We start from the raw sequence: 20664 nt of genomic DNA, 5'->3' as shown, positions 1-20664 counted from the left end.
AGTAGAGCACATAAAAAAAACTTGTGTTTTGTGAGACTTTTTTATTATTTCATAAAAGATATTAGCTCAACTTGAATTTGATGGCAGCAACAAAGTTGGGATAGGGCCATGTTATTTTTATGAGACATGTTTCTGCCATCAAATTCAAGATGAGCTCATTTTTTCTCCTTTGTTTTCACTTGCTCTGTTGTGAATTACGTATTGGTTCATGAGATCTGAAAATAATCTCCTTCTGTTTTTTATAAACATTTCAACCAGCATCACATTTTTTTTTTTTTTTTAATTGAGGTTGTGCTTTAATGCTTTCGGATCAGCATGGCTTATGAAGCTTTTATACATCAGAAGTCCGGAGTTTGATTCTTGACTTGACATAGTCCAGCTGATCTCGTTTTAGCCTTGATCATATTTGAATTAGCACGATCAATAACATTAACAGTGACTTATGGATGCCATACCATGGGCCACATAACACAACCCCAGAACATTTCAACTACTGTTTTTTGTACTGGTAAAAGTGATTTTAAAAGAAAAGCATGTTGAAACATAGAGTACCATTATCTGTTGTTTCTTTGCCAGTTTTTAGTTTGTTGGCTGATATGTTTACAAATCAGGATGACATGAAGCCTAAGAGAGGGCATACACAGGCATATCACAATGCAGCCTGTCAGAGTCCCAGTCCCAGTCAAGCTAAAACAAATGCTCTGCTGCCCTCTGTTGGAAAGACACTATAAGCAAATGATAGAATTTAAAAGTCACAATACAAAAACCTTTTTTATCCATAAACCTTTATATCATACACCTTCATACAGTTATTTTTTTCATCATAGTCTCAAAGATATTGTTTCACATGCACTCTTTATGTGGCTGTATTGTGAGTAACAGCAGTCAGACAAAAGTGGTCTGATTCTGATTCATTGTTGCGGAGAAGTGACTTTTTTTTTAATCTTTTCAAACCCGTCATCTGATTTAGCTTTTTAATCTCTGGTTATTGACACATTTTCGGAATGCTAGACTGGATCTTTTTAAACTGATGTGCATCACACATTACACTGATAGTTTGTCAATCATTGTGGAATTATACGCTGTCGTTATCCTTACAATCTGGACATCCGGCTGTCATTCAGTCATCGCCCCTTGGGTTGTGTGCTTGCGCCCATTTGTATCACTAGTTCAAGTTCAGTCTGCGGTCATGCAGGGACGAGGCCAGTCTCCCTGAAAAGATCAATCACAATTTTAGTGACAAGAGGACAACTGGGATAAATGCAGTTAAGGAATCTAGATGCAGAGGCATGTGTGTCTGTGTCCTTTGTCCGATAAATGAATGGGACGTTGTCAGATAAACGTCCACGCCGGCTGTGGTTGTCCGTCCCAGAGGAGCAGTTTGACTCTGTTGTCTGTCTCTGAGCAGTTCACATGGAGTTTACAGCGGCACTGTCTCCTGTCGGGCCAGACGTTGATGGGGTCACATTCATGTCACAGCTATTGGTTTATTGAATTTAATGAAAGTCTATAATGTGTTGCCATCAAAGCAGTGACCTTCTGTTTGCTTGTGCACCATGTGGTGAATAACAAAAAGCATTCACAGTGTCTGTGCCAAGGATTTAATCTCTGGTAATATGGGCTGGAGTGTAAATGTGACGGAATCTGAGGTTAAAGCAATCAAACGAGACTCTGAAGTTACAGAGTATGAGCAAGCATTTATGATTTAATCTGTCATTAATCAATTTCTTACTGAGTCACTGATATTAATTGAATGACCTCCTTTCTAACTGCATTCAGATGTTGTTTGAAATTAGAGAAAAAAAAAGTGTGAACTCAGAGGAAAAATTCATGTTCAAAAAAGCAAGGGTGAGGACAGATATTAAAAAATCATGTATATCTGTTCGAGGAGTAAACAGTAATGAGGAATTAACATTATGCTGCACAGAAATCAGGTTGTTAACAGATTAATTTTCACTACTTTTGTGGATTATTTATGTTTTTGTTTTTTAAATATTTCTTTTGACGCTCACGTATAATGCATAGTCTTAATATTGTTTTTACAGCTGGAGTTTGTCTGCGTTTTTTGGTGAAGTTAGCAGGAAAAGTAGGAAAAGCGAATTCCAATCATTGTCACATAAAAATGGTGTAACGACCTTAAGCTTCAGCTTCTTGTTGAATTTATTTGTGTATCGTTAACAACTGTTGGGAACGAAGCAGGAAGTGATAAATAGATCAAATAAAATATCCTGAGAATCACCTGTGTTGACTGTATTATAACTCCGCCCTCTTGTCCACTCCCAGTGCTCCAAGTCCTGCGGCCGAGGACTGAGGAAGCGTAATGTGTTCTGTCGGAGCACCGATCCAGGGGCCAATGCCGTGGTGGTTCCTGACAGCATGTGCAGACAGCATCACAGACCCAAAGCCCAAGAGACCTGCGTCCTGCGGCGCTGCCCCAAGAATGAGAAGCTGCAGTGGATTCCAACCCCCTGGGGAGAGGTAAGACGCAAAGGAAAACCTTTCACAGAAAAAGAAAGTTTTACTTTTTTTTTAACAAAAAAAAACCCCAAAACAGAATTACTTTTTTTTTTTTTTTTGGCAAAAGCACTTTTATTTGTTCATCTATGTTGTTGCTTATTGGTGTGTATGTCTCTCTCAAAATGCAGAAGAAATAACTTCAAAAGAAAATTTTCCCAGCTTTGATGTCAGCCCCTTTGAATTTAGAATACAAAGGCCTCTTCTTTAGCGTTTTCATTTTTTTTTTAAAGAAACAGTCATTTAGGTAGAAATCCATAACAGAGCATAGAAATCTGTTCCACAGTCAGAATCCTCAAGAGACTAACAAGCAAAGCAACTGGCTTCATCCTCAACTATCATTACTGCTCAGCGTTCACCTCAATGCGCGGGTTGAAAATGATGCTGACAAAAAAAACAATCTGAGCTGGAAGTACCGGAGGCAGGTGGAGAAGCAACTCCATGTACTTGGAATTAGATGGGAAAGCGTTGCACAGACTGGCTCAGCTGATAAAGTGGACGTCTTTTGAGCAGATGTTTGGTGGTTTGATCCCCACTATGTCAATGTGTCCTTGGGCAAGATGCCAAGCCCCACGTTGCCCCCGATATGTTCACTTGTATGTGATCGTAAAGGAAAAGCTCTGCTCATTGTATATAGAGTGCAAATGTATGATAAGGGATGTTTTTTAATCCTGAATGAAAAGGTTAAAGAAGTGTTTTATATGTGTGGAACATTTACCATTGAAGCAGCAAAGAATTTGTGTTATGAGTTGACTGCAGTTTGATCATTTAGCACTTCTTTAATCAGTTCTATCAAGCACAAAAGATTTTACACCTTTGCTTTTTTTAAACTGTTGTAAAATAGTTTCCAACTGATTACATTTCATGTCGTTGCGCCAGCACTATGCTGCTGTAATAATTAGACATGTTGTTGCCTTGATGAGTAATTGTCTAATTGTGAGAAATGAACATAATGATTATGAATGAGTAATCACTAACGGTTCTAATTGTTAATTATAGCCTCAAAAGCTGCCATCACTGCACAGCACTAATATATTAACACTGGGGGGTAGAAAAGAGCGGGAGATTGACATGTGGACTGAGGCAGCATCTGCAGAGATGTGGACGACGTATCGGTCTGTCGTGGTAAACAGAGAGCTGAGTTGGAAGGCGAAGCTGTCGATTTTACCCATGGATCTACGTTCCAACCCTCACCTATGGTCATGAGCTGTGGACAGTGACCAAAAGAATGAGTTCTTCAATATAATCCGAAAGAATTGCTGGGAGGAAGGAGCTCAGAGTTGAGTCCCTTCACCTCTGCATTGAAAGCAAATTTGAGAGCAAATCTTCAATCTTCTCAGAACAGGTTGCCTGTGATTCAGTAGGATTTAACAACGTTCCAAACTTCAACGGCTTTAATGTCAGGAATGCTTTTTTCTCTAAGTGCACCAGAAAATACTCAACAGTGTATTGACGACAGCATTCATCACTCTTTTTTTTTAGTCTTTCAAGGTAGTTCTTCAAAGAGTGTTTTCGTTCATTGTCCTGCAGCAGTGTGAATCCAATGAGACTCTGTTTGAATATCTGAACGCATTTTTCTATCAGCTTATCATCTTCAACTGGTTTGTTGGCTTTAATTGCTTTAGTTTTCAGAGCGCGAGGCAGCTTCTTAAAAGAGACACTGGCTTCTGATTGTTGGAACAAAGTGACTGACAGAGTATTTACAAATGTTTTTTAATTTCGGTTTACCTGTGACAAAGACAATGAAAAACTATTCTATTCTACACATGAACGAAGGTATTTTGACAAATGCACCAATTTCTACCAGTCATCCACATGTAAACCCAGTTCTTGGACTGAAACGAATATCCTCCAAAGCTCTGGCCAGGATGAAGACTGTCCCACGTTCTGTTCTGAGTATGTGACAAAACTTCCCCTTGGCTGAATGAGAACTAGAATACGCCTGCATGATAGTGTTGGTGTTAACCTTGCGAAATAGACTTTTTACATGTCTGCACATAAATCCATACATTTTCCCAGAATGGAAGAATAAAGGCAATGGAGTTTACTGCTACATAATCCAACACATAACCAGCTGCTTTGTAAACAGTGCTTTGTCGACACAATTTCTTTTTTCAAATGAGGTACAGGTATGTTTTGTCAAGCCTGAAATGCTAAGCAGAAGGATATCCATTCATATATATTCATTATATATCCATTCTCTATATATATATATATATAATACAACTCAGGATGTGGGAGACTATCCCAGCTGTCATTTGGCAAAGTATACCCAGTACAGGTCGCCAGTCCATCACAGGGAGCCACATAGAGACAAACAACCATGCACACTCACACTCGCTCCCAGGGTCAGTTTAGAGACATCAATTAACCTAACATGGATGTTTTTGGGTGGTGGGAGGAACCCAGAGTACCTGAATAGATACAGGGGGAGAACATGCAAACTCCACACAGAAAGGCCCCAGCCAAACTAGGAGCCGCGAGGCCACGGTGCTAACCACCACTCAGCCGGTGATAGATGTCTCAAAGGAACAAAGTAGTAATCTCAGGGTCAGAGTGGAGGTCATTCACTGTTGTTGTCCAACTTTGGAGAAAGAAAACAACGCAGTTATTCTCACCAACATGTTACTCTATCATTCTCTGCTCTGATCACCTTCTCACAGCCACCCCCGTGTTACTGTCACATTTCTAGCTTGGATAAATCAGTAAATGATACTTTATTTTAGCATCTTATTCCTCTCATAAGAAGAGTTTTATAGTGTACATTCCCTAAGAACACAAATAGGCAGCTTTATTTTAACAACTTGTGCTTATGGGAGTTGTATCTTGTCATTTAGCAAACTCAGTATCCATGGTAAAGTTGTGTTTCTGTCTCTCTAACCTTGACTAATTAACCGTCGTACTTTTTTTCCCGCCTGGTTGTGTTTTGGGTGCAACCAATCCAATTTTCACAAAGTGTTTAAGAGTTTAATGCACTGCTTCCTTGGTAAACATCCGTCTAGCTGCGATTCGACTCAGAGAAAGCCCTTCTTTACTAAGAACACCAAAGCTTTCTTATTGTTTGATTCTCTTGTTACTAATCCTGCGGCACTGGAATATTTCGAACAAACGAGTTTCTTTCATTTGAACAAACCTCCGATGAATCAGTTAAACCCAGTGTCGTCAGAACACTACAGCAACCCTGAACAAAAAGTGAGGGGATTAAGGGTGGTGATCCGTGTCTTTCAGTCAGCTATAAATTATTTTCAGTTTTTTGTCTTGAGTTTCTGACTTGTAAACAGATGAAAAATTCCTATTATTTTTTCTAAAGTCTGACTTCTACCTCTAATTAAAGGGGATATTTGGAGGGTTGCCACATGACTCACTGTCAGTGCCCTCTCTCAGTAACCTGAGTAAGAATGTGAACAGTAACAGTGGTGTGGGTCAGCAGGAGAGCTGTACAAAGGGAGGCAGTATATTATCCTTTATTGGTGATTTTATAACATGTTATCTATATTTTAGTGAGCCTGAAAAATGATCCACAAATTCTATTGTTTTTATGGAGAGCGAGCCCCCTGGTGTTGGCCTGTAATCCTGCTTTAATAATTATGTTTATTTACTCTTTCTTTGGGTGGAAACATGAACCAATAAATGCAAACATAATAAATACAAAGTGCGAACAAAAATGTTAAAATGTTGCAAAAGCAATGAATAAAATATAAGTCAAGGGTAGTAGCCTAGACTAATGAGCTTCTCCTCATACAAACACTTTGCGCTATTTTTTTTTTTTAATCTCTTTCCAAAACTTTTTTGTTTCACTCAGTTTGGTTGTCATGGGTGCAACAAAGAAAAAAGAAAATGGATCGTTAAAAATGATTTTCTTCACTTGGCTTTCGAGGCTTCTGTTGAACTCTGCACTGCTTTAATGTGTGAATCCAACCACACACAATCTGACCTTTGTCCTTTGTACAAAAACAGTTGACATAGTCAAAGCAACTACTTTGTATCTGTTGCAAAGAATAGAAAACTAAAATGTTTTTTCTTAATGTTACATGTCAAAACTTTGTGTTTGGGTTTGGATTGCAATATGTTTGAATTTTGATGTGTTCTCAGACCTTTGGACAACATTGTGTTGTTCAAACACAGCCTTCGCCAATTTCTGCTTGAAGGGTCAGCGCTAACAAATGATCCTGGTGGACAATATATTCCATCTAAGATTTGCTGTTGATCCGCACAGTGTGCTCGCTCAGTCCAAGGCAAATTATCAGCCTAAAAACTGCTGCAAACACCTCTTTAATATTAATATGACATGCAGTAGATTAAGAAAATGAAATGGGAGTATTCGATGTCTCTCGGATATGAAATGAAAAAAAGTCCTTTAAAAAGTCTGTAAACTAGCCAGAAAAAACAGCGCAGACACACGCTCTGTTTGTCTGCTCTTTAATGACTGTGAAATACAGTGTAGAAAATATTGCTTTTTGGCTCTATTACGACACTGATGAGTGAGCTTTCAGTGTCTGCAGCTGTAACCGTCCACATCGCCGGCACACACTCAGAGTTCATTTTCTGAAATGGTCCCTCCTGCCTGCACTCTGTTTCAGTGCTCCATGTCCTGTGGCTCAGGCATCCAGAGGAGAGAGCTTCGCTGCGGGGAGAGAGACTTGCAGGGGGGGTACGTTCATACACACACACACCAAGTCATCCTTCACACTTTAATACAGTCAAAGGTCACTTGAGATCCCACTGTGTCATCAATAGTGTGCCATCCACGATTTTCTATCTTTTCAAATGTGAACTTCTCTGGGGAATAGTCATTTTGAGCAGACAGCCTGTCTTCTCCCACACAGGTATGTGGAGTTCCCCATACGGAGGTGCAGGAATATAGCCAAACCTTTGGTGGATGTCCAGCAAGTGTGTAACCGAGGTCTGTGCCCAGAGCTTCCGCGGGTGCTCCCTGGCAGAACACCCTCCAGCGCTGTGGTCTTAGGCTGGTACTCGTCTCCCTGGCAGCAGGTACATCTGCCCCTGCTTTCATCCCAAACTGTTTACATGGCAGACTTTAAGAGCTACATGCGCGTTCCAGCTAACAATCCATCAGTTAGGGGGTTTTCTCCCACATATGATACCCATTCTACGATGACAATAACGACGTGTTCAAATCGTGCTTCCAAAACAGTTATTTCAGGACACTTTGTTCAATAGGAAGCCAGAGCAGCTGTCGCTCAGGTGGTTGCCGTTACTGCGGTTGATAGTGTTTTCCTTTGTAAAAACACTCAGTGACATTCTCAGTGATGTGTATCTGGCCAAGCAACTACTAACTTAAAAATGTGATAGGATGCCGGTTTACACAGTTTCCCCAGTCCCCTACATATAGAAAAAGAATTCATGACATTCCTTTCGCCTCTCAAATCCTCCTATGTCATTGATTTTAGTACATCGAGCTTTCTTCTCTGGCACGGATAAGACTAGAATAATCTTGGCCAAAACTTCTCAAACATGAGATCACAAGTGGCTCCATTGTACCAATATTTCTGTAACCTCAGTGGTAGACTATAGAGTGTAGGCAGTGCAAACTCACAGATGTAAATAAGGTCTTGGCAGCAGTATAATCATGGCTATGGGGAATGGCCCTCAGATGAAATCAGAAAGCCTCAGTCTCTTTCAGAGTCTTTTTGGGGGTATATTTGTGGGCTATGCGTTGCATCATCTATTATGCAAAAAGTCTTAGGGGCAACCTCTTATAACACTGCGTGTTGTTCTGCTTGATCTCAAGCTTGTGATGCCTGTATGTTTCCACAAGACAAGCTATCTCCTGACAGCTTGCTGGAGGGCGAGTACATGTTGTTTGGGATGTTTGTATTCTTCATCTGTTCTTTGTCTCTGCATAGATTTTTTTTCCATCCTTCCCCCTCCCTCCTGTGTTCCTTTTATGACAAATACTTTCACTTCTAGTGCATCTGAGTTTCATCTCCTTCTCTTATTTGTATTCCTGTGTTCCCTGTCAAGTCTCTCCTCACGCTGCTTAATCTTATGTATCTGTCTCTCTGCTGCTTTTCTTCTGCCCATGTCTTAGTGCTCTGTGACCTGCGGAGGAGGTGTTCAGACTCGAACCATCCAGTGTCTCCGGCAAGGTCGCCCCGCAGCTGGCTGCATGCCCCACCAGAGGCCTGTCACTTCTAGGGCGTGCAACACACACTTTTGCCCCGCGGCTCCCCCGGCTCCCCCGGCTCCAGCACAACGCCCCAGCAGCCGGGTCACAGCTGCTGGGCCGACACTGAAAGGTAAAGTCCTTTGAAGGAAAAAGACAGATTTGTCCAGCTTCAGGGAGATTTCTGCTCATGAAGTGAATTCAACGCATTCTGCGAAGACTCATTTGTCCAGCTACCTCGTTTTTTCACTTAGAAAACGTGATGCAATAATCTTGGTCCTTGCAGGATGAATCATAGTGGCTTCTCCTCTTGCATCCCCATTACACTGAGTTTTTCAGTGGAATATTTCTGCAACTATTGATAGACCATTACCAAAGTAGTCTTCCGTATTTTGTGCTTCGTGCCACTTTCCAAACGTCAGCGTGCTATCTTGTCAAACTAAGACGTAGACGGCATAGCTCTTTAGTATGCTTTAGTAAACTCAGCATACAAACATGCTAAATTAAGGTAGTGAGTAATGAATTTGTTGAAGAGCTAGTTTTGGCATTGGGTGTGTTCTGATTTTCCAGTAGTTCCTTTTGAAGTGGACTACAAAAGCTTGTCCAATGCTAAGCAGCAGAAAAGCTTGATCAATTCAAATGGGTCTGTAACCTTTGTATTTAAGAACTAAACAGCAGTTCATTATTTCACAGTAAGTTGTATAGCAACATTATCCATCAGTCCTTGAAGCTTGCTGAAGTTACAATGCAACGTTTTAAAAAAGGCAGCTTGTTAAAGAACAGAATAGAATAAAAACCTACAAATCCTAAAAACAAAAAGCAATATTCTAGAATTTTTTTTAATTTACGTACAATAAGTATTTTCACAGTAATATCTGTTTACAATAGGCTACTGATTTAAAATATACCTCAAGAAAAACCTTTTAAGAAAATCTTAAAACTCTGAAATAAATTCTTTAAAGAAGCAAGCTAAGCTAAATTTTGATAACAAGTTTTGTCATGTAACTTCAAATAACCATGTTGTCAAATGTTTTCTGGTTACAAAGGTGCTACTGTTTCATCTATTTATTACATGTCAATTATATGTTGAATTTCTTCAGACTTCAGACAAACTCTGGAGTTTCGCTCCACTGAATTAGCGTGCTGTCTAGGTTTCTGTCTAATTTGGTAGCTTCTTTTGGTCATTGTCTAAGCTGAACAATCGGTGAACACTGAGAACACTAAGAAGATATGATAGTAATACATTGCAGCTTGCTTGAACTGAATGTGTCTTTGGTTTTCTCTGCAGATGAACACTGTGTTGACCACTTCAGCTGGTGCCATTTGGTTCCCCAACATGGTGTTTGTAACCATAAATTCTACGGACAGCAGTGCTGCAAGTCCTGCTCCAGCAAGAAGCAATAGAGACCTGACACCTCTGAGTCTGCGGCACGTGGCTTCTGAAGGAATCACTGCCACACAGGCCGTTCAGAGGCGATTGCTCACCACACACAGAGCTGCCCAATAATGTGTGTTTCCCTCCTGGAGTACTTGACCAATGCATTTTGTAAAGAAGTAAAAGACAGAACGCATGGACTGTGTTAAAGAAAGCAATGTGGCTGCTGACGCTCCTCTGCCAAAGTGGTGTCACCAGGTAACTGATTACATATGAACTGGAAAGACTTTCACATTTGAAAACGTGTTGATTTATTATATATGTTGTCATTTTTTGTATTTTCCTTTTGAAGTTTCTGAAACTAGAAAGCCATCATGAAAACAAGAACAGTCTAGTGTTTTTAGCTCGCTTTTTGTTGTATACTTACAGGCATCTGGATGCATATGCCTTTCTTTAAGTTATTATGGGTCGTAATGTATGATTATCCATTTGTCAGGTGTACAGCAACATGTTATTTCAGTTTTTGGACACACCACAGGTTTGGCCTGTCACCCTTCTATCCCCGTGAGAGTTCATATGAGATGTTGGTAATCAGTCATCATCACTTTTCCTTCACACTTTATCTGCTTGCCCTGTCTCCAAACTCCTCAATCATAGCAGGACAATTAATGTTTTTGGGCATTCCAATCATGTTAATGCAATGAAAACATGCATATTTGTGTACAAAAAACATTGTATTCAGCTGCGCTGCAGTGGCCATCTTTATCTCTTCTGTATCACTTTGGTAAATAACTTGACCATCAATCTGTCTTTCTTTTATTCCCTGCATTCTCTCTTGTGATTGCAGACAAAATGAGATGAATAATGAGCAAGGCTATCTGCAGGCCTTGGAAAGACAACAGGAGGGTGAAGAGGGAGAGAAGAGGATGATTGCAGAGCAAGAGTGGGTGCAGTCTAGCTAGCAAGAGGTTTTGCTTTGACGAGAGAACAATGTTGGTGTGTTGTAAACAGAAGCCTGATAAAAATGTAGAGGTTTGGAAGGAGGAGATAAGAGATGACATTCTTGCATTTGATTTGATGTCATTGAGCTCACAAAGCGTAAAAAAATGTCTGGAGGTTTCATTTCACTAATGGACAAAATCATATGGCCTGCTCTCTCATCGTAATAAGAAATCAAGGAATAATTCAGTGCGTAGTGTTATAGTGAGCCTCCCCCCTGTCTCCCAGCAAACACTGAGCTTACCAACCATTTGGATGACTACATCTCAGTGCGACACACCATTTACTCATAAAAATGCTGTTGGAAGAAGCTGTATATAACCTACCGTACTTATCAAAGAAAAGAAAAGAGAAAAAAAATGCTTTTTTAATGCTCAGCATTTATTTATACAGGATAAAAGCCACATTTGATATTTGACATGATAACATTAAGAAACAGAATGAGCTGAATTACTTTTTTATCCCCCAGAGCTTGGATTAAGTAACAGAAGACAAAGAAAAAAAACTTGAACTTGTGAAATAGCAAAGTTAAAGACGCTTTCTTTCCACAAAAAGAAAAAAATTGGTTTTAATGAAATCGTTCTTAGTTTCCAGCATGAAAACCCATCCAGTCGCTCTAGTCTTTCTCTCTAGAAAGTCAATATCTCTTCTGGCACATTAGTTACAGTAATTGAAAAGATTATTTGAAGCCACACTGAAGTTTTATCCTGCTGGTGACTTGATACACCTAAATGTATTCTCCCAAGAACAGAAAAAAGAGATTTTTCCATAACATGTCGCCTTTAATCCCTACAGTGACGGGATCTGATTCTGGGGGCTATGTTCTGCTGTTGTGGCCATTTGGCAGGCATGGTTTGGGTCATTTTGTGCCCTTGGAGGGAAGCAGTCATTTCAAACAAAATAGTTACGAACTTGTTCTGAGTGATCACCTTTAGCCAATGAAGACACATATCGCCTGGCATGACACTATTTAAGTTGACAGTGAAAAAGCTGCATTTGTCCACTGCACAAAACTTGCAGTTGCATGATAAAAACTAAAGATTGTATCATTTCTTTCTTAAGTTTCTTTACACTGCTCTCAAGGCACAGCTTGGGGTTTGGCTCATCACATTGTTGGCGTCCTAATGACGTCCCATTTCCACGTTACTGAATCAACAGGAGGGACTTAAGCTGTTCAGGTGGCGTGCCGTATTTTATTGACTTTTACTTTGCCAGAACAGCTCTGACTCATTGGGCCATGGGCATAGGACATTTGGGGGTGTCTTTTGTTGTCTGGCAGTTGCGGGGTTTGGATCATCCTTGGATGAAGCATGTTCCAACTACACCTGTGGATTGGGATTTTATGAGTTTTGAAGGATGTGGTGGTACATGTGGTAAGTAATATCTACACAAAAACTCAAACGCAAGGTTTCCTTTAAAGGTATATGGTGTTGCCATGTTTGCAACCATGTTTGTGCTAAAAAAAAAATGCTAATCGCAAAAATGAAACAGTAAATGTGTAGACCTTGTTATAACGTCAACAGTATAAGCAGTAAGATCAAAATTAGTGTATACTTGTCTTATTGTTAATTGTTATTGGTTATCATGGGTTGCTTGATGATTTTTCTCAGACTATTATGTGATTATGTTGCATAGAAACTCATCTATTTATCATTTTTTTGGTTTTAGAAGTATAAACTTAACAATTCTCATTCACTTCCTCTGCTATAATCAAGCTCTGATGAATGCACTTTTCACCACATGTCCAAACCCACATGACTGAGTTAGCAAAGTTTGTTTGTATTTCTACACAATTTCTACAGTGAGGCCCTTTTCTTCTGTCACACTTTGTATATCCTTGTGCAAAGTCTATGCCACGTGCAGTTCAAACATAGGAAGGGAAAAAGAACTTGCAGTAATTTAACTTCAAAGATGACACATGGCAGCATCCTCTGTTCTCACTTGGAATAACCTACCTCTTTATTTTATCATCTCTGTCAAATGAACAGTTTAGTTTACACATCTACCTTGAATGCAGTTTACATTGTAAGTTGATCTGTTATGCCCCTTTAATACTGTACCTTTCAATGCCAAAAACACTCCAGCTAAGAATACACCTGTGTATCCTCGCTTATAGCTCTTGCAGCGAGCATCCCTTCTCTTCACTCCTCTCCTTTATGTGCACTCTAGACAGGATGTTTGGCTGAGATCGATTTCTGGGTTGCATGCAGGACAACAGAGGAGATGAGAAGGCAAAAAACTATAGAAATGACAAGACCCTTTGGTGTCTTTAAATCAAGACAAGAACTAAACTTCTTTGATAAAGTTTGGTGACCTTCAATGGAAAGCGGAACACTCTTAAACCTATTAGAACAAATTAGAGCATTACAGCTGCAAGCCATAGATCCAAAACAATGTCTCTAAAGATACTAAAAATGCTCTATAAAGCTTACAGGAACCTGAGTTTGGTGAAAAATATCTTGGTGTAATTGCTACAGTATATCACTTTTACTCTATATGTGCAATTTTCTGTTCTCTTTAACCAAACCGTCTGCATGAGGAGCCTGGAGTCCTCACACCGCTGCGTGCTGTTTATCGGCAAGCTGGGACCCACATAAATATAGCAGCTCCGCTAACGTACACACAAGTGAATCTGTTTACTGAGCATCATGTTGATTTTCAAGGTATGTTACTAAGACCATTCTTGTGTTGTTTGTTTGTGCAGGCGCATTTTACATGCTTTCCCAAATGAATGTCTGCATTTTCTGCTTGAATTAATGTATTTACAAGTGTATAACTGTGTCAAGGAGAGTTTATACATAGTTTTCACAATCCGGCTTGTGATGTCTACCTCTCAGTGGGACAAAGATTTCACTGCTGATCTGATGTGACAATTTCTATTTGACCATCCTTCATCCTGTTCCAGATAATCAAATATATTGGTTATCTTAGCATAAAGAGCCACATCAATCTGCTGCTGAGATACAAGGACCAAGATTCAAATAAAGACAGAAATGAAGTATTTAATTTTTTTAAATGGTAAGTGGATTGCATTTATATGGCTCTTTTCTAGTCTTGTTGACCTCTTCAAGTGCTTTTACATTCCAAGCCGCATTCACACATACTCATACACTCACACAGCGCCTCTCAGTCTATCTTTTACTCCCTCACAAAAACACACCGACAAATCGGAGGCAACGTGGAGCTCAGTGTCTTGCCCAAGGACACTTAGACGTGTGGTCTTGGGAAGCCATGGATCATACCCCTGACCTTCCAACTCCCAACTGGTTGTTTTTAACTTTCCAGGTTGTTTATCTTTTGATCTTTTCACATATGAAACTGAGAAGTAAAGCATATTTTGGTAAATAGCACAGTCAAACAAAGAGTAATCCTCCTCAGAGTGAGGGATCTCAAACTGTAGTGATTTTGGATTACACTGTACTCAAAATCATCTATTGTTCACTGATTAAAATTATGCATCACTAGATAACAAGGTCCCAGTCTTTGACGATGCAGGCGCATGAAAGAAGGTACATTAATTGAAACACAAACCCACTTTTCAATAATTAAAATACAGTTATTAGCTTTAATTTTACACAAGATCCTGTGCATTTTTTGGCTATATTTATAAACATTAGAATGAAATTACCTGTAGGAAAGGTTACAAACGGCCATAATATAAATGTTTGGGGTCATTTTTTAGAATTGTATTAATTATTTCTGTTTGTGTAAAAACCAGTAGCTTTTTGGAACATGGTACTGGAACTGAATATTATCATTTTCTTTTATCATGTTTTTTATTTTGTATTTCTACAAGCAACAGTTCTCATTCACATTCTGGAGCAGCATCTTTCTAGCTCCCATTCAAATCCACTTATGTTGTAAATTACAGAGATTTATCTACATTCACACAGCCACACTAACATTATATGTATGTATGTAAAATTGTAATCACTTGAAAATGTATTTAGAAGGGAGTAAGTGAATAAGAAAGCACAGCTCACTGTACCATAAAGTTAGATAGAAAGGAGTTTTGTTAATTTTGTACACATAGTGGAATGCCAATTAGTGCTCATATGTTCACAAAGCTTTGTGGAGATGAGGCTTTATTTGGCGTCATTGTTTTGAAACCACTGCTGTGCTATGGTACGGCCTCGGAAAGCCCCCGAGGTAGCTGCTTTAAATTTCATCCCATCAGCTTTCATATCTACTTTAATTACCTCCGTCTATGAGAACTTATCTGAAAACCTATCCAAAGTTAAGCAAATACAACAGTTCACCCTTTTTGGAAGGTTGACACACAATGTGCACACTGAGCCAAAGTAGATGCTCTGCTCTGTCAACTCCAAAATAGGCCTGTCTCTCTTAATACCTTCTCTAGCCAGGCTGATCGATGCAGGTATTTCTTTCCTGTTTAAAACATGCTCTTGAGGTCCATCTTACCTTTTTTTTTTCTTCAGCTGGCAAAGCCCCGGTCGTTGCTGGTCCGGCTGTAAGTCAGGGTCGGTTGTTATTTCCAGCCTTGACATTCCTCCACCAGCGCTCTGTCAGGCAGACTGGCTAAGAACGTCGTTTGTGTGCTCTTGGCGTGCAGTGAACCTTGATAGGACCCTTCACAACTGACAGCCAGCCTAATCACATCTTAACAGAGTACCATCTGAGTATGTGTGTGTGTGTGTGTGTGAAAATGGAGAGAAAGTGAGAGTGATCTCTTTATTTCTTGCAGGGCTTACTCCGAGGGCAGGCTTCACAAGTGAGAGCTGTCATATTTCAGCGCCACCTCTCCATCAGTACTCGTGTATCAGGCAGAGTTCACTGGGCACGTGCCCACACATACAGAAAGATAGCAGTCACACACACACTCCCTTATCCCTTTCTTCACCTTCTTAACCCCCTTTCTCTTTGCCACACACATACACACACACACAGAGGCAATGTTGGAGCTTGTGCAGAGGAGCGCTGGGTATTTGCTGCAGGGTGATTGCAGGTAGATCACAGTCCTTGCAGGGCTTTAGAGGTGTGTGGCGTAGTGTGGGTCTCATTTGTTGCTGCCAGGCGTCTCCCTCAACATTAAGAGATCTGCCCCTCACAGATCTCCATGATTAAGAGCTTAGAAGACGACTGGCAGCTCTGCGTCAAGGCGAGCCTTTGTCTCTCTGTCACACTGGATGATTTAAGAGTCTGGTAAAGACCCACAGATCTCTCGCTCGAGCCTTACTAAACCTCCTCAGCTCTGGTGAACCCACCCTGTCTCTCATTATCCTCCTCCTACTATCCATCTTCATCTTTCTGTTTTTGTTGTTGTTGTTTTTACATCCTCCTCACCTCACCTCACCTCTCCCTCTCCACTGAGTCCTCCGCCTAAATTTTTCAAACTCACAACACATCCTGCCTATCTCTTGCTCCTTTCATCTCATTACAGCTCTTATGCTTTTGTCAACTCTGCAAAGTTTGTTGTGCGTTTGTTATTTGGCTTTTGGAGCACCCAAATGACTTCATAACCGCACCGTACATGTGTTTTCTGTCTGCAGCGGGTGACTTCTGGGACTCCTCGACCGCTGCAGTCTATGCAAACCTTCAAATTCAATTTTAAAGCAAAAGCTTCCTCTTTTTTGGGAATATTCTGGAGCTCATCAGTTCAGAAGCTAAACCCAGTGTCCACTGACCCTGCTAGATAAAGAATTCCTGCTCTCTTAGATATTTTGAAAACAATCCATCATCTGTTTTGTCATACTGCAGCAAAAGCAGCTTGAACACCACTCTAACAAAGTATAACCACGTAGAACTTTGAACATTTTTCCTTTTTTTAAAAAACAATTATTAATTCCATCTGTCTCTCCTTCTCTGGAGCATAAAGATGCTTTTCCCAGCATCCCCCCTCAGATCCATTTGAGTAAAAAGCTTTTACTTAGCGAATTTTCTCCTCAAAGCTATGAATATTATTGATCTGTGTGTTTACAGCGACTCTCTCTCATCCATCTTCCTCTGAGCGGTGGTTTCTCATCATTTTCCCATGAAATGTAAGAATTGATCAGGATCCTTGGGGCCCTGCAGGCACCAGCTGCTGCAGTGCCCACCTGCCTGTTAACCCTGTGCCCTTGAGGAGACAGCATCCAAGCGGCTGCAGACAAACTGCTCGCCTCTTTTATGTCTTTCTCCTGTCCATATTTGCTCCTGTTGTGTTTGTTTGTGAATGAATCTATGTAAACCTCATCCTTAGTTTTTCCTCCCAGAAGCTGATGCCTGAACCAAATCCTCCTCCTCCTCCCTGGATATGCATTTCTTTGCATCCCATCATCTCATAAATACAGAGCTATCGACAGCATGTACACGCATATTTACACATCTGCACAAAAGCTGGCAAGGTGGTGTTGTTTGAAAGACCTGCTGGTGAGATGTATGCGAGAGGCAAAAACATCAAACAGTTGTGACCACTAGATGGCAGTAGCTGCTCATTAATTCCACATTGATGGGCTTTGTCTTCCTCAACCTCACATTTTAAATGCAACCCCCCCCCCCCCCCCCCCCGTAAACAGAGAACAACAGCTAAATAAATCTCCCTTTCACCTAGATGTTAGATCTATGCAAATCGACAAAAAAAAAAAACCTTGATTTCTTCTCTGTTAAAACACAAGCAACACCTTCTTTGACCTCTGTTGCCCGTTTAAAACATATGCACATTTCCAAACTTTATGTGGACAGGCATCTTGTCAATGTTTGTTGCTCATCCGTTCATATTTTATTGATGAACTGTGCACTCAAGCTGGCCACAGGGAATGCAGTAGTACAACAGATATGTAAATTTCAAACCTATCAATTTTTCAGACCTTTTGGTCTGGTGTGCCAGCCGACTCTTTGAGGCCATCCTTCATTTTTTTGCCCCTTGTGGGTAAAAAGATGAATAGGCAAAAACAAGCAAGGCTTGATTGCTGGACCTCTAGTGATTTCCAAAAGTAAATAAAGGGGTGCCCTGCACTTTGAGGACAAAACTGAATTACAAATGATCAGGGGGAAAACGTCATCAGATGCAAAGAAACAAGGTCAGAGATATCACCAATTAACTATTGTGTTTTTTGTGCAAGGCAAGCAACAAAAGTGTAATGGGAGGGGACATTCCCCTTCACAGTGGAAAAACTGCAAAGGAGTGTGTTTGTGGGGAATTGGCCAAGGTTACAAACCTAGATAAATCAAAGAATGCAGGTACTTCAAAGAAGGACACAGCAGCACGCGCTTTAGAACAGACATGATTTCCACAAACATTTTAGTTTCTGACATCCTGATACAAAATGACTGTAGTTCCCACCACCAGCTACTCCCTCTTACTGGTCCTCACATTGTATGTTCTGTTGTACTGAGTGGCACACATATTAAATGAAGAGCCTCCACATTAAACTCGCTTCAACAAGACTTTTTATCTTATTGAGGCCTTTATGAAACCGAACAGATTGCGTTTTGATAGCGAAAGGCCCACTGTTTGAACAAAACGTCTCATTCAGAGGGAGATTATTTTTCAGTTGCTAGTATTTTGACTAAACTGTGAGAATTTTTTTTTGGGGGGGGGGTGTTCAAAACAGTGAACGGCACCTTTACAAAATCAACTGCAGCTGGAGCAAACGCATTTGATGGCTCACCTCTCTTTACCTTGAGCAGTTTGTTTACAGTCAACTGTGAAAAGCATAAAACCAAATGAAACCTCTCTGTCAGTGCAACTGTAGGACGTGCACAATGAATAAACTCAATTTTACACGTCCACGATTCCCTTTATTACACGTAGAACTGGGGAACACTGAGCGTTTTCTCTGTTGTTTTCTGTGAAATTGTACAAAGCAGTCCCATTGACAGTAAAAACCATCGAAGCTAATCAGTCTAACTGCATGCCCCTCTTCCACTCCTCCTCACCCCCACAACCTTTCCCAAACTGCCTCCCACAAGCAGAGAAAAATGCTCCTTAAAAGTGGATTTGAGATGGAAAAGTTTGCTTAATTTCAGGTCGGATTTCCTTCTCAGAGCAGTGGTGTGTGTGTGGGGGGGGTAAAGGAGCAAGCAGAGGTGGGCAGGTGTGTCTGGCTGTGCTGGTGAGGTTCAGTTTCCTTGTTACCTTTGCTACACCACAGCTAATCATCTAACTCAGTGGTCGGTCCAGCCGGCAGGAGCCTTCAATACTTCACCCCTCCCTCTGCCTTTCCCACATTGGCCTCAATTAGTGAGGAATTAAAGTCCTGTTTCATGGATAGGATTCACGGGGGACGTTTCTCCTTAATTACAGCAGCTCTCCATGTGCTGCTTGGGCCTGATTGCAAGGCAAGACATCCTCCAACCCAGCATCCTCCCCCCAGCTCTGTTTGGGGGTGTCTGGAATACAGTGTTGTTGGAATCAGCAGGCAGATGCAGATTAACTGTTCACGTGATACAATGCTGCAAAGCTACAAGTGTCACAGCAATTTCTTCACGTTCTTATCCTGCTGCCTAAGACAAGTCCGGGGAGAGAGGACTCAGACCAAAACAGACAACAGCACAGTTTTTGTTTTTTGCCGAAGCAGCATCTACAAAGCACCGAACACATTTTTTATGAATGTGAAAAAGTTGACATCTTTTCACATTTGCATAATGCAGGATAATGCTATCCATTTGGGATTAAATAAAGTCGAACATAACAAGGAATTCAGTGAGTTAAAGGATCAGAATATTTAGGTGACTTTTCTAAAAGAGGCTGGCTGATTGTGTTGCGTTATTCTGTGACACTGATATTTTATACAAACTGTGTGTATATGTCATTAGCTGAATACTTGATGCTATATTTTTCAACTTTTCGGGGCACTGTATTTTATCTTGACCTAAACATAAAATAAAAAGACCTCAGAGAATAACCCATTGCATTGCGCCACATATTCCACTGGATATATTGTCACAAATGGATACAAAAAGCAATATATCTGGAAACGAGGCATTCACTAAACCTACACTGGATGGTTTGGTTCTTTATTTGGGAGGACAGAAAATAACACAGCCAGTTTCCGCAACCCACGTCTCAATGTGGCTTTTTGCAAAAAGGTTGGAATAATTGCTCTTTGTCTCTGCACCTGTGTTATACAGAAAGGCCAGAACCCCTCCTTGAATTTCTATGAAAAACCCCACAAGAGCCACTTGTGCCATGGGAACAGGAACGGGCTGAAGAGGCTGCAATATTCTGAAATTAGCAGATAGCTGAATACTCAGGGAAGCAAGTGGGTACACATCTTCTTATGTTATTTTTTACATTTCATGTCTGCAAGAACAGAGGGAAAAAAAGAAAGGGGGAGGCACCCTGTAAAATATTTTGATGCAATTGTAACCTTCCTACCTCACACCAAATGTGAACGGTTAAGGTACAAGCAAGGTATGAAGTTGAACGGCATTCACTTGTGTCCGGTCAACCATCGGTGTTTCAAACTCTAATGTGGTATTTCTACTTCACAGTTCCCTTTTAAAGAAGAGCCTTTGGTGAATTAAGTCAATTATTTCACATGAGAAGCTGAGACTTGGTGTCACAAATGGCAGAGATAGCCTATTTTATCTTACTGGAAAACTGCATACAGACTGGATCCACTGCAAGACAAATGTCACCAGGCTGCTTTCCACATTGGATTTTGCATTTTGTATCAATAGTACGAGAGGTTTCATAAATCAGCCG

General features: G+C 40.5%; 1 protein-coding gene and 1 long non-coding RNA gene across 2 annotated transcripts in view; one reads left to right on the top strand and one right to left on the bottom strand.

Annotated features, from left to right (window-relative positions):
* adamts18 (ADAM metallopeptidase with thrombospondin type 1 motif, 18) overlaps window positions 1-10919 on the top strand; it is a 66791-nt gene extending 55872 nt beyond the window's left edge. The window contains exons 19-23 of the mRNA XM_075471226.1: window positions 2284-2478; window positions 7095-7165; window positions 7341-7506; window positions 8567-8774; window positions 9930-10919. Coding sequence (XP_075327341.1) covers window positions 2284-2478; window positions 7095-7165; window positions 7341-7506; window positions 8567-8774; window positions 9930-10045 — 756 coding nt within the window. The 3' untranslated portion in view covers window positions 10046-10919. The remainder of the gene's footprint in view (window positions 1-2283; window positions 2479-7094; window positions 7166-7340; window positions 7507-8566; window positions 8775-9929) is intronic.
* LOC142385021 (uncharacterized) lies at window positions 784-15668 on the bottom strand. Its single transcript, XR_012770142.1, has 3 exons — window positions 15438-15668; window positions 2240-2468; window positions 784-1212 (listed from the first exon to the last, which is right to left on the bottom strand). It is a non-coding gene; the product is annotated as an uncharacterized LOC142385021 (long non-coding RNA).
* Window positions 15669-20664: the final 4996 nt, after the last annotated feature.

This window comes from Odontesthes bonariensis, chromosome 1, assembly GCF_027942865.1.
Source record: "Odontesthes bonariensis isolate fOdoBon6 chromosome 1, fOdoBon6.hap1, whole genome shotgun sequence".
NCBI classification, from domain to species: Eukaryota; Metazoa; Chordata; class Actinopteri; order Atheriniformes; family Atherinopsidae; genus Odontesthes; species Odontesthes bonariensis.
Note: the sequence above shows the minus strand (reverse complement) of the source record. Positions and strands in the feature narration are given on the sequence as shown.